The following is a 13,683-nucleotide window of genomic DNA, read 5'->3' as shown; positions in this document are numbered from 1 at the left end:
ATGTTGCTGTGTCTGGGTTGTAAACAAAGGAAAACGTATTAGTGTTTAAATGAAAACTTCTAAAGTTATGAAGTTAATTTTTGGGTTGGTTAATTTTCCCTTAAAAAAGAACAGAATTCATTTGTTTCTCTCTTCCCTCAAGCTGAAGCAGGCAGAAACATTGTCACATCTGGTCTGCCAGCCCTTTCAACTAGAATTTTGCTTCATACGGTTTTCATTTTGTAGATGAAATCTAGGTTCTCACAGTAGATGAAATTAGATTATCTAAAATGTTTAGAAATGACGTGAACATAATGAAGGGAAGAGAATGCAGAAGGCAACCATACAAATGACATATTATGTTTGCCTTATTTAGCAGGTACTACATATTGCTATTTTCAAAATGTTAGTGAACAGATAACAACAGTAATAAAACCTAGGTCAGTACTGGTGAAGCCATGAGACACCTGGAGACTAAGCTCCATTTCCTTTGCTGGTATAATGAGAGTTGACAACATCACTGACCTTGATGAATCAAAATTCATATTGTACATTCTCAAATTAAATCAGTTCACATTGTCATCATAAAAGAAAAACAACGTTGAGTTTCTAGATAAATGGAGGGTATATATGACGTCTTTAAAAAAAAATACTGTCTGAGTAAACATTGAAGAATGCAAGACCATATTTGTGGAACAGATATTCCAAGTATACATGTTATTATTTTATTGTGGAACTGATTCAGGGAGCAACGAAACCGTATTTTAAAGTAGGCTCCAGTGGTAGCCAAGTGTAGAGTGTGAGGAATCCAGAGAAAGTCTTTCTCACTGGCTGCACTCACTGACCCGCCTCCCCTTACAGAACAGGCAGACCTCCCCTTACAGAACAGGCAGACCTCCCCTTACAGAACAGGCAGACCTCCACTTGGCTTCTATAGCGTCCTTAGGCAGGATCCTAACATTCCTGTATGAGTTTAGAGAGGGATCCTATAAAAGCAATACCACCAGAATGGGTCAGGTGACAGCAGTACCACACAGAGGTGGAATGGAAGCCCACGTACACATGTTGATAATCACTGTCAAGGCCCAAGTCACGACCACAGTGTCCTTTTCCCCAKACCTCCTTGAARGGTTACAGAAGGTTCTAGAGATCCAGTGAACACAGTATGTGTGTATACTGTATGAATACATCTGCTCCTCAGAGGAGTGTGTTGTTCTGTTCCCCCCAACCGTGGTCAGAGATCATCCTCCTCATCCAGGAAGTGGGTCCTCTGCAGCACCTTCACATGGCGCTCGTAGATCTTTAGGGCGGGCCCAAGTCTGATGGACAGGCCAGTTAACACGTCACTGCGCTGCATCAGGAGCAAGGACTTTCCATCAATTTCCTGTTGCGGGCGGAGAACAGATGGAGTGATTGAACTAACATCTACATGTGGATTGGGGTGTGAACTAGTTACATCAAAGCAAATGCCTCCTAGTCTAGGGGGTACAGGATCTGTTGCTTTGGTTTATGGATGAGCACTTTCATATATTTTAATGAAAGTAATGCACATGTCATGTATATATTTCATGTATGCTTTCATATCATTTAACTTATTATTTGCACAAGCCATTTACCCAGGTCAAGAAACAACCACCAGCCCAGGGATACTCAAATACATTTTACAAGATGGACACTTTTAGAAATCAACAGGAGGTCGGGGGCCACGGGTCTGTGTGGACATCCCACAGGCTGCCATTAAAGTGTCACTGCACTAGCCCATAGGAACTTCACTTCAAACAGATCACTAAGAATTGGATAGGTGGCACTGTAATGTAATAAGGTCAAATCTTCACCTTGCCTACTGATAGGCTACATGGACTGTTCACCATATTGATTATAATATACCCAACACTTTCACATCTCCAGGAYTGCCTGGGGGCTGTCTCTGGCTAGGTAGAGGCRGTCTCTGGACAGGGACTCTGCCTGAGCGGTTTTCTGAGTGTACAGATACCCCCCATGTGGCAGTTTGAGGGACTGCACTGACCTGTGTTCTGAAAGCTACAGCCTGCTCTGGAAAGCCTGCAGCAGAGATGTAGGTGGCCACGTCCGCCACGCTCCACAGCAATAAGTTCTGCCTCAGCGTCTCCTTCTTCACAGAGCTGTGGGGTAGAGGATGGGGGAGATAGCGTGAGACACTGCAGACAAAATACAAGAAATGTGTCCTTTTGTTGACGCTGTTTCGTTTGAAGGTGCTATTTGAGGCTGTTTGTGTCCCTTGGAGATATGGATGCACATTGGTTATGTCTGTATGATGTCTACATTGAAGTGAGTTAATGGCGGAGGAGGGGAGGAAAAGGTATACTTAAGGTGTGGTGGTTGAGGGATAAGGGATAGGTATATGGGGCGGCAGGTAGCCTAGTGGTTAAGAGCATTGGGCCAGTAACCGAAAGGTTGCTTGATCGAATCCCCGAGCTGACAAGGTAAAAATCTGTCATTCTGTCCCTGAACAAGGCATTTAACCCACTGTTCCTAGGCCGTCATTGTAAATAAGAATTTGTTCTTAACTGACGTGCCTAGTTAAACAAAGGTTAAATAGAAGAAAATGTATGTAGCTGGGTGGGGGGTGTATTTTGGGGTGGGAGGGTTAACAACAGTGTAACTAACATGTAATAAGGAACTTAGTGCACCAAAGCTCTATCAAGGATGCAGTGAGTGTCCCCTGGGTACAAGCTGGTGTCAAATACATTAAGAGACTCACATTTCTCTGTTTTTCACATCGTTCTTGACATCGTCTTGAGCCATCACGTAAGAGGCAARGTCCATCCCCTTCTTGTATTTAACACCTGTAATAGATACAGTGGCCGGTAAACACAGTGTCTCTGATATCCTAAACATCCTCACTGGGAACACGATGCAAATAGAAATATGAGAAACTAATATGAGAGACGGACATAGAATAGAGGAGAAAACCCACAGTCGTCAGAGGGAAAAGACAACGTCTTGGGCTGTCTGTCAGAACCCTTCATGGTCTCATCCACACAGTCAGGAACCAGTTGGTCAGAAGTGAGGCCACTCTCCTCCATCCTCACCCCATCCTCTCTCTTCACCAAGCTCTTCTGAACCCATGGACAGGTCCCCGATGGCTGTACTATCGTCGCCCCTGAAGGAGAGAAAGAGAAGGGGGGGAAGGAGAGAGAAAGAGGGGGCGAGAGAAAGAGGAGAGAAAGAAAAAGAGGGGGAGAGAGAAAGAAAGAAAGAAAGAAAGAAAGAAAGAAAGAAAGAAAGAAAGAAAGAAAGAAAGAAAGAAAGAAAGAAAGAGAGGGGCGAGGGAGAGCGAGAGATGCCCAGTCATACATAGGCATAAACACACACATCAGCTTGAAACTGTCTCCTGGCATTGGATGCTTACTCACTCACTATACTGTAACTCATTGCTAGTCAATACAATGCAAACCTACTCCTAAAACARGGTCTCTACCCACCATTAAGATACTACYGCAAGCACAATTATATGTTAGTGTTTTCTCCAAAACATGTGTAACATGATAGATTATGTCTGTCCCTCACTGGGCTTGAACCAGCAATCTTCTGTTCCCAACACCACAACGCACTCACAAAGCTGTAACCCATTGCTCCACAGACACCATGGTCAGTGCAGAGCAAAGGAAACAACTAGGCTACTTCTAGGTCTCAGAGCGGGTGATGTCACCACTGGGCTGTACAGCTAACTAGCTAGCCATTCCACATCGGCTACACTTATACACATAGTATGATCTGTTAACACAGCATACTAACCAGTTCCTGTGTTTCTCTGCATCCCTGAGGGTCCATGGTCAGCAGGGCAGAAGGCAGAGTCAAACACACAGTCATTCTGCCTGAGGGCCAGGGGACTAGAGGGGGACAGAGGGCTGGACCTCTTACTGGTCTTGCAGGTAGAGGGGTGGTCAGACACAGGGCTGTGGCCAGGGCGAGAGCTGCTGGGGGAGCAGGGGGCAGAGTAGGGGTGGGCAGCACCAGAACCCCCCTGCACAGCATCCTCACCCCCAGGAGAGGGAGAGGAGCCCTCATGGCCATCTTCATCAGCCCCCTCCTGTTCTTCCTCCTCTTCCATGGTGCTGTCTGTCTCCATTGACACTGGCACCTCATTCTGGAACACAACCATTGCAACATAAGAATTTGAAAAGATTCCCCATCTGTTGAGCTTTTTTMTGTGTGTGAAAACATTCTAAATCATACTCCCCCAAAATGATCCACACCACTTTATAATGTGAAAAAGAAAGATCAGTTGGTTACTACATCAGTGACATTAGTCAGGTGCCTAATGTACTAATAACATGCTTGAGAGTAACAGAAGGACAATTGATATTCTCAATACCCACAGAGAATATTAATTCAGATCATTTTTCATAAATMAACAATACAGTGGGAGTGTCAATCTGATTGACAGCACAATAGCTATAGGCTAGTCTACATCCTTAAGTATTGACCCGTTTAGATCAACTAGGACAACAACAGCTCTGCTGTAGTGAGAAGTACAGCAGGAGAAGCAACATAGCCTACTCAGGCAAGGGAGGGGGAAGGGACAGCAGGCTACTGGAGGGGGAGGGAACTATTGGGGAGAGAGTGCCCCCCCTTTGTACTGTAATTAATGATTGAATAGAAGTGTATAATGGCATTCTTTACTTAAATAAACATTATTCAAATAATTTCATTTAAACTGAATATCATGTAAACTGAGCCATGATACCTACACATTTTCTTCTTTTCGCTAGAGCTAGAGCAGCAGTCAGACAAACATTCATTGGCCGATTTTGAACACAACTAGGAGAAACTCACGAGCGTGCCATAAACTGTAATCAGCGGGTTGAAAATGTGTTTCAGCGCACATAGTGTGCATTAGCGCGAGTCGACTCCTGATTATAGGAGACATGACATAAAACCACGCACATACAGATGTCGCAATAACCAGTCTTCATATGACCGCTGTCGACAATAATTGCCATTGGAGGCCTTGTCCCCGTTGAGCACACAGGATGTTCACTCTGTTCGGAACTACAGCTGCGCTATTCGCCCACATTGTGTTCGGTATTCCAACCACAATTATTCATTCCAATATAGCTTAATATGGGCCACATATAAGTTTATAAGTGTTATTCACATATGCACACGGTTTATTGCACTCGCTTTGTCGTCGATGACTGTATATAAACGCAGAAATTATCTTCTTCAGCCTGTGTGCGGTCTAAAGCTACAACTAGCGGAGGCGCGAGTACGAGCGCTCAACTCAGCAGAGCCCGCCCCGCACATCAGAGGCGCTTGAGTCAGACATTAAAGTTATTTTATTGAAGAATAGGCCTAGCTACCATACAAATATTTTGACGGTTAATCATGAGATCCATTATTGGGATATGCAGAATATGCTCTTTGGATCTGTCAAAGATAGTTTTAATGAGATATATTGGCACAAAGGATAATACTTGACGCAATCTGCTACTTTTTCTTGTGGATAAAGAATACGCTACAAGAACAGAGCGTGGACAACGTCACCCTTTTCTCCCATTTTAATACAAAAGTGCGCATTGGAGGAGTCGCACGAAAGACTTCCCACTTCAGTCAGATAGAGCGCTCCCGAATCTAGTCGGATGTGACCAATTTTTAACCACGAAGCTCCCTCTATAGCAGCAATACCTTCAGTGGGGCTACTTTGACTTTGGGTCATTTTTTCCTGCGACAGACGCTCGTGAAACCCATTAAATAACGTGGCTTCATATCTAGCGGCGTGTTACTTATGAAAACATCGACCGTTACCCCCTTAGTGAAATAACCCGAGCACGCTGTCCCCCATTCGGTCACGCACATCCGAGGTATGACTTTAGCTTCGGCCCCCCCTTCACTGAAAAGCTGAGTTTGGGCTTGTAAAGAGCCTTCGGCTTTAGGCTGTGGTTGTTGCCAATTCTGGCAATCGTGCAAGTTTTTTTTGTCGATTAAAGCTGTAGAGCAAACAGCGCCCGGACAAACTCACTTCTACGTACAACCTCTTTTTTGTATTATTGCAAGCGCAGCTTCCATTGTTATTGGTAGGCTATTTTTCACCTCGGTCGCGCGAGGTAGCTACAGCCGCTCCCCGTCTGCGGCAGTTTGTTTCGGTGCACTTGCATTCATCACGCCACCCCTCCCTGAATAGAGAATCCCGCTCTACAACACCATTTCCCCAGRTACACCATATGCCTGCCTACTCATTATAATAGTGAGGACGTGGGTCTGTTATCTTCTCTGGGGAAGATGGACGGTGTGTCACGGCACGGGGTCACTGAAACAGGCTGCCTTGCGTTACCTCCAAATGCTCCGTCTCATCCTGGTCAATGGGACCGAGRGCGCTGTCCCCGTTGCTCAAATCGGAGTGGTTAGCTTCTTCCACGGCAGTTKTTTTGGTCGTGTGATCATCCTTTTTCCTGCTTCTTCTGACTACTTTGGCTGCATTTCGATAGGAAATCGAGCCCTTGTAGTTAACTTTCAAGACTGTTTGCTCTTGGATCAGTTTCTCGAGTTCCTCGCTGGTTTGTTCTGGCGCTGATCCATGTCGTCTCCGGACCATTCGACAAATTCTTTCAAGGTCTGGTCTGGCTTTTCGCGACCGCAGTGAGTCAATAGTGTCCAAAATCCAATCGCGGTACATGGGTTCAGACATTCTCCTGGTTGGGGTCGTTCGTTCGTTTTTGCCTCGGTGCGTCAACCTTGTTGCGATCCGCGGCCCGAGTCCGGCTTTAGAGAAAAAAATTGAAACCTCGCTGTACGCTTGCGTTGTTGTGCGCTTTTAAGGTGACCCACTGGAGATAGAATCAAGCTCTACAGGAGAAATTTAAGGTGGTATTTCGAAGTTAGTCCTAACGAGGCGCCCAAGTGTTCATTTATCATCACTTTAAAAACAAAACATTTAATACTTATAATACATTTGAGTAAAAAAATATATACGCTTCATATAATATACAATGGGTGAGTCTGGAAAAATAAACCCACTTTTCCCCCAGGATGTGATATTGTATGTGATAGCACTGTAGGCCTACACGATGCAGATGGATGAGGACCTGCTGTTATTACCATGGCGGTAGCTGGCTCCAGTCCAGACACATAGCCAGGAGCCATCTTATCAGTGAAGCTATTCTCCTTCATCCTCATCCCATCTGACATTTTCTGGATAGATGGCCAGAGGCTGAACACTCATCTGGAAGGCCCCTGAGAAAGACAGATTGACATACATTATTTGTATAGGTGTAGGCACACACACGTTGAAATCAGCTCCTTGCATTATTTGTTCATCATGGCATCCCCTCCACCAAGATGTTCCTACAAACAACCAGATGTACTGTACAAACAGCAATACATTTTCTGCCAACATACACACACATTGTTAGCAAAACAGTCTGTATAATCTACAAAATGTACTCGTACAACTTTAATTTTAACAAGTAAAACTTTATTGGAATGATACATGTTGCAAAATATTACTTTATTATTATTTTTTAAACATACTCGTTGTGTCCTAAGGGTATCCGTCAAGTTCTCCAGAAGGTAAGATAAGACTGTCAAAGGCAGATATATAGTATTGTTTCCCGGTAGTCTATTTTACAATAGACTACACCATCACCGTACCCAAATCGGGAAGGAAAAAGATTCAAATGTTTGTTGAAAATACACTTAGAAAATATGAAAATTAAAGCAACGTTTTCTCCATGATGTAAAAAAATGGAGACGTTCAATATGAAGAGTATGTAAAACTAGAATGCTAACAAAGGCAATCAAACAGAGTGAAAAGATGAACACAGAAAAGCTGATGATAGGGTTATAATGATGCCGGGGGAGTGGGAGGCGGTCAGTAGAAACAGGAACAAACATTTCATAGACATGAGGTCATGGGTCAGGAAAGCCAAATTACATTTTTAAAAGCTGTCACATCAGTGGTTCATGGAGCTTATCCCGCCTCTAATTACTGAGTGACTTTTCCAGCACAAAACCTTAAATGTTTGCAGGACCAAAATGTTAAAAAAAAAAAATTCTGAACACCAATTGACCAACTTTAGTCACAACTTAGGCTTTCATTATCACATTTCTTTAAAAAAAAAAACATTTTAAATATAGACATGATTCGAGAAGTGAGGTGTGCTTCAAAGGGTCCTAGCAAGGCAGTGGAGGTGACTGAATACCTGTAGCTGGCACTGACCCTCCCTTACTACTAATGATGCTTAGAAAGACCAGAGGGATGCAAAACAATGAAAGTATCAGTTGGTTGTGGTATATGAATGGATGCAAATCTCAGTCATTAAAACATGTCATAGGTCTTGGACATCTTGCATTTGTTTTTCGTCACATGCAAGAACCGTGATTTAAAATACATAACATCTCTTCATAGAGCACAAGTTTGGAAGTCTGTATCTCCACTCGATACGTTTATTTTCTTCTGTAAAGTAGCCTTCTTACCAGACATTCAGATGCAACCTCTAGGACTGCCAAAGAATCATTTTCAAAAATTTGATTGTGAACATTCGGTAGAAATAAGCCATACTACAATAGACTTAATGACAAAACTGATTGAAGGATAAATACTGTATATTATTAAACACAAGAAATGCATTTGCAAGAGGTGCACAAGGTGTGGTGCCTAATGAAGGCTAGTGGGGGTCCGAATCACAACATTTTGTGTTTACATAGGAAATTAATATAACCTTATTACCCTAAATAAAAGCTTGTGGGAAAACAAAACCTTGTTGAAAATCAACTAAACCATGTCAATGTGTTGCGTCATCACACCTGTCTACAAACCAGCCATTGGTGAGATTTGGGCTGCGATTGTCTTGCATCCAAAAATATGACATTGCAAATAAAATAATTACAGGATAGCTTTTCAAAATCCATAAATCAGATTGTTATAAATTTCTCATGAAAAGGAAAATAATTTGACAAATGTACATCCTGACTTCCAACAGTCATACATTGTGAGTGTCCATTTGAAGATGATGATTTCAGGGGATGTAGGAGTAAACAGGCCAGCAGCAGGTTGAACAGAGCTGGTGAATTAACATGATTAAATCAGCATTAACCGTTCACATCTAACTGAACGAAATGACAACATGATTTCTGGCAGATAAAAAGCAGGCCTTGATCCATCCTACAAAAGGGGCAGGTGAGAGTCAGTTTGAACAATTTCAGATACCTCACCACGACCAGAGCTTTACATCCTTTCACATCTTTTCTTTTAAAAGTGATATTGTACAAAAATAACATGCATCATTTTGCTACTTTTTCCTGCGCATTAAAAACCACCACCTTCATAGTTAACTGACAAACATGTCTGCGTAAGCAATGTCCTTACTTTTGCGAATTTGGCAGAATTCATACTTGTTTGTTTATTTCTGAAATCTTCATTTCGGTTTCACAGCTAAGAGAATTTTGGAAAAAAGATGAATATTCACGTTTTTCTATAATATATCAACATACATGTATAAATGTGCTATGAGTTAAATAAACACTAGTCAGAGAAGAGTGTGTGATCATTATGTTAGTCACTGCTTTTTAACCCACCCTTCAATACTAACACACAAGCACAGATTGACTTGAGGACACAATGATCCTCAAAGGGTTTTAAAATGCTCTAATAAATTCAGTTGAAGAGGAAAAGACAGACTTAATTAACATTAGAAATGCTCATGTACACAATTTCACAGGTCCCGAAAAAAAAGGTAGTAAGACCTAAATGAAAAGAGATAAATCATTGTTTCTCTGATCAAAAAGTGGTCAGCACTGCTTGAACTGCAAGCGATGAGAGAATCCTCTGAAACCAATAATCATGCCACAACGAGCGGACAGAAGGCGTGTGCAGAGAGTGTCAAGCTTTCAACTAGAAAGGGCACAAGGGCTGATGCCACCAATAGCCAAAGCTCTGCACCAATGCTTTCGACACGGTTTTGCAACCAGTTGGCATTATGATAGGCACGTCTGTTGGACTTGGTATTGCTTGGACAGAGTCAGGATGGAGAGACAGAGGGGGGAGATTGGGGTAACAAGATAGGAGTGGGTTGACAATTACAAAACAACAATGAGATGCCCTCATTCATTGAGAAGCTTGTAGAGAGGACCCACTCAGGAGGAGCCTAGATTCAGTACCAGAACAGCGATGCCTCAACCTGCCTGCAATGACTCAAAATGTGTCGCTACACCTCTGCCAAGATACAAACCAACTGAAGAGAGGTGGTTAGCCCCTGCCCCTTCTACCCTTGCCACAAACACAAGAGGGAAAACAGGACATGGATAAGTAACAAGGTGAGAAACAATCAGAAAAGGCAACACTGCTGGCTCTTTCAGGTCTTTTCTCTCGTTCTTTTCCCCCTCGCTCTTCATTTGGGGGGTGGGGTTGTTACATTGTTGATGTCGTAATTACAAAATGCAAGTTAGCAGTCCAGCTTATCACCTCTCCTCCCATTTCCTTCTGTTCCCGCCTTTTCTCTCTACATCCCTGGCTCTTTCCGCTACTCCTGGTTGGGCCTAGAACTCGGCAAACTCCTTGCCACATTTCTCTGTGAAGGAGACTCGGATTTCCTCTTCCTCATAGTCGTCAAAGTTGCTGGTGTCACCGGGGCCTTTGCACTTGGGAATAAACGGTGCCTCCACCTGAAACAGAGAGAATACTCAGATTCTTGCTTCTGCAACTTTTACAGTGTCATTCCTCCTCAGTTTCTGACATATGCAGTTTGACAGTCACTGGTTACGGACATGTTATTAGTCAAGTGGACCACATTCCAACTCTGTAAGACTATGTGAGTAATTCATGTGTAACATGTCTCCAAACAAGACCAAGCCAAATGGCATTAGCTGTGAATCATACCCCTTAAGCCATCCCTCCCTTTCCCTAACCCCACTCTGTCGCAACCAAACCTGCCTCTCTCCAGTGGCTATACAGAGAACAATAGAAGAGCCATGGAAGCAGGCCTTCTCACCTTCCTCTGGTAAATGGCAATCCAGTCAGTGGTGGCGAACCACTTGTGGCCCTTGATGTCGTTGACTCCGTTGCGCAGGTTGCCGAAGCGCTTGGTCAGGTCCACCTGGAGCAGGTTCCTCAGCAGGTCCTTCAGGTCCGAGCTGAAGTGGGAGGGAAAMCGCACCTGTGGACAGAGACACGTCAAGGTTGTGTTCAGTAGAAAACAGAAAGGAACTATCTAAAGTCATCCGTTATAGAAATGTTAATTTCCCCAAACAAATATGACTCAGTTACAGAAGATCAGAGATTGCCCATAGACTCTGACAGGGCCTGTTTAGCCTTTCCRCCCTAAMGATTAAGGTTAAGATTGGGGCTAGATAGGCTCAGATCTAGGAACAGCTTATGAGAAACTTCTTGAACAGGTATGTGGCTCACTGCAGKGAGAGGTCAGTGGGTCATGTGGACACCACAATATATTTACAGTGGGGCTGTGGAGTCATGATGATCTATGTAGAGGGGCATGGAAKACAGGTCAGGAGAAGTGAGCTAGAATTCAGCCAAACAAAGTGCTGTGTATGTATGAAGACACCAAGGTCAGGGGTCAGAAGAGAGTAATGCTAATGTGAATATAGCAACAAAAGCAGGAAAGGCACAGGAGGACAATAATAAGGTTTCCATCCAACCATTTAATGCAGATGAATTACCTGACACATGAAAAATAAAAGTCACAACTGGGATGATGGAAACAGGAAATGCCGGTACAATTTTATAAATGCAAACAGACAATTTGTTCGTTCGACATGGTGGGATCTTTTTGGGTCTCTAAAATGAATGTGTGAAATGGCAGTGGAAACACCTTTATGCGCAAATATTGATATAATGACCATCATACRGAAGTAAACTTGGAGTCACGCAATGATATGTTGTGTGGTCCTCTCACTTCGACTCGGAAAAGCATGCAGGTTATTAAGCTGAAGATGAAATAAGTTATGAACTTCACAGGGTGGTGAAAGTAGAAGGTGATGAGGCTTGCTTGCTACCTTTCCTTATAAAATATTGAGGGTCCTTATTCTGGTGACATGATGATCGATGCTTGGCTGCCGTTTGACCCCCGAATAATATTGCCCTTCTCCATAATAATCTCATATGTAGGTAGCCTACCTGCACTGTATCTGCGACCTGTTGTCTAGCATGCACATGAGCCAAGTAGTGGACACATTCGCTATATAGAACACAACAGTTTGTGACAAAACATCAGTAGAGTTGATCCTTGATGGAAACCCATTTAACATGGATTTTTCCATTTCGGTACAGGGAATTGACCTCAAAAGTTACTATGGCGTACGTCATCACGCACAGCCTTTTATTTCACCACAAGTCTATTTTGATAGAAAGCATTCTGGTGGGAAAATGTGCATATTGTATTTTAGAATACTCACATGAAAATCTGTTTAAAAATTGATGGAAGCCTAGCTACAGACAGCTAATTAGTTTGGCAGGTAAGTGACAATGAAACTGCCTTATCTGACTGGTACTGAAAGCAGCTCTTAAAGGAAGAGTGTAATCTGGGTTTCTGTCTGATGTACTCTGTACTCACCTTCCCTGATACAATCTTCTCATAGATCTGAATGGGCTGGTCAGCGAAGAAGGGAGGATAGCCAGCAGCCATCTCATAAATCAGCACGCCCAGAGCCCACCAGTCCACCGCCTTATTATAACCCTGAGGGGGGGGGGGGGTGTAGAGAGAAAGAGGAGTGTTAGAGTCCCAGGGAAAGAGGCAGAACTAAGCACAAAAAGAAAGAATGGAACATGTCATACATAGGCTCTTCTCTAGTCAGCGGTTGTAATCATGGTCAGAGTTGTTTGTGAGTGGCTGTAGTGACATYATCTTTGCTGRGTCATGGTYATGARCCCTATGTTGTGGTAAAAACCCCAGTGTTGTTATGGATACGAGGTGTGACGGCAGGCCGGGGGTTTGGTGATGACCACTCACTTTGCTAAGGATGATTTCGGGGGCCAGGTACTCCGGAGTGCCACACAGRGTCCAGGTCCGGCCCTTCACTCGCTTTGCAAAACCAAAATCTGTTACCTGGGAGGAACACAGAGGTGTCTCAGCAATGACAATCAACAGTTCAGTTCTGACATTCGCTTAAAGTTATACTTCCAGGATTTTGGCAATGATGCCCTTTATCTACTTCCCCAGAGTCAGATGAACTTGTGGATACCATTTTTATGTTTCTGTGTCCAGTATGAAGGAAGTTAGAGGTAGTTTTGCGAGCCAATCCTAACTAGCTTTAGCACAATCACTGGAAGTCTTATGGTATCAGCTAGCATGCGATCCCTTTAACACTTGAACCGCCTGGCCTTTCAGCCTACCAGCAGCCGCTAGAGAACGTTGCCGTGCGTTCCCTTTAGCATATGTATCAGATGCATATCAACCCGCAAGGTGTAGCAAACAATAAGCACAAAATAAAATGTAAAAGAGAATTGTATCAACCTGCAAGGCACTGTCAAATTATTAACATGGGGCGTCAATGCTGATAAATAAGCATAACAAACTCATTACACTATTGTTGTTCTAGATTAAATCAACTTCTTCACCCTTATCATTCAGTTAGGCCTCATTTAAATTAGATTGTGAAGTAACTTGCACAATTCTCATTCAGTGGGTTGGCATCGTTTGCTTCCTTGGACAGAGTCAAGGATTTGTTTGGCATTTTTCTAAAGGCCTAGTGCAACACGTAGCGTGTTTT

General features: G+C 43.2%; 2 protein-coding genes across 3 annotated transcripts; both read right to left on the bottom strand.

Annotated features, from left to right (window-relative positions):
- Positions 1-298: 298 nt before the first annotated feature.
- On the bottom strand, positions 299-6,772 carry LOC112079296 (sterile alpha motif domain-containing protein 1-like). 2 transcript variants are annotated; one of them, XR_011479155.1, is made up of 7 exons: positions 6,296-6,772; positions 3,757-4,108; positions 2,936-3,121; positions 2,720-2,804; positions 2,006-2,120; positions 852-1,363; positions 299-815 (listed from the first exon to the last, which is right to left on the bottom strand). XR_011479155.1 is itself a non-coding variant. In XM_024145286.2 (6 exons), the coding sequence occupies exons 1-6, from the start codon at positions 6,647-6,649 to the stop codon at positions 1,214-1,216; spliced, it is 1,242 nt and encodes a 413-aa protein (XP_024001054.1). In that variant the 5' UTR covers positions 6,650-6,772; the 3' UTR covers positions 299-1,213. The 2 variants fall into 2 exon arrangements, 1 of the variants encoding a protein (XP_024001054.1); XM_024145286.2 differs by having other exon boundaries at positions 299-1,363.
- Positions 6,773-7,413: 641 nt separating this feature from the next.
- Positions 7,414-13,019, bottom strand: LOC112079295 (cAMP-dependent protein kinase catalytic subunit alpha; the record flags this gene model as incomplete). Its single annotated transcript, XM_024145285.2, has 4 exons — positions 7,414-10,623; positions 10,950-11,114; positions 12,528-12,650; positions 12,924-13,019. Coding segments are annotated over 4 exons (510 nt in total), but the record flags the coding sequence as incomplete, so codon positions are not given.
- Between the last annotated feature and the right edge of the window lie 664 nt (positions 13,020-13,683).

This window comes from Salvelinus sp. IW2-2015, unplaced genomic scaffold (assembly GCF_002910315.2).
Source record: "Salvelinus sp. IW2-2015 unplaced genomic scaffold, ASM291031v2 Un_scaffold7547, whole genome shotgun sequence".
In the NCBI taxonomy this organism is placed as follows: Eukaryota; Metazoa; Chordata; class Actinopteri; order Salmoniformes; family Salmonidae; genus Salvelinus; species Salvelinus sp. IW2-2015.
This window is presented reverse-complemented; position numbering and strand designations above follow the sequence as displayed.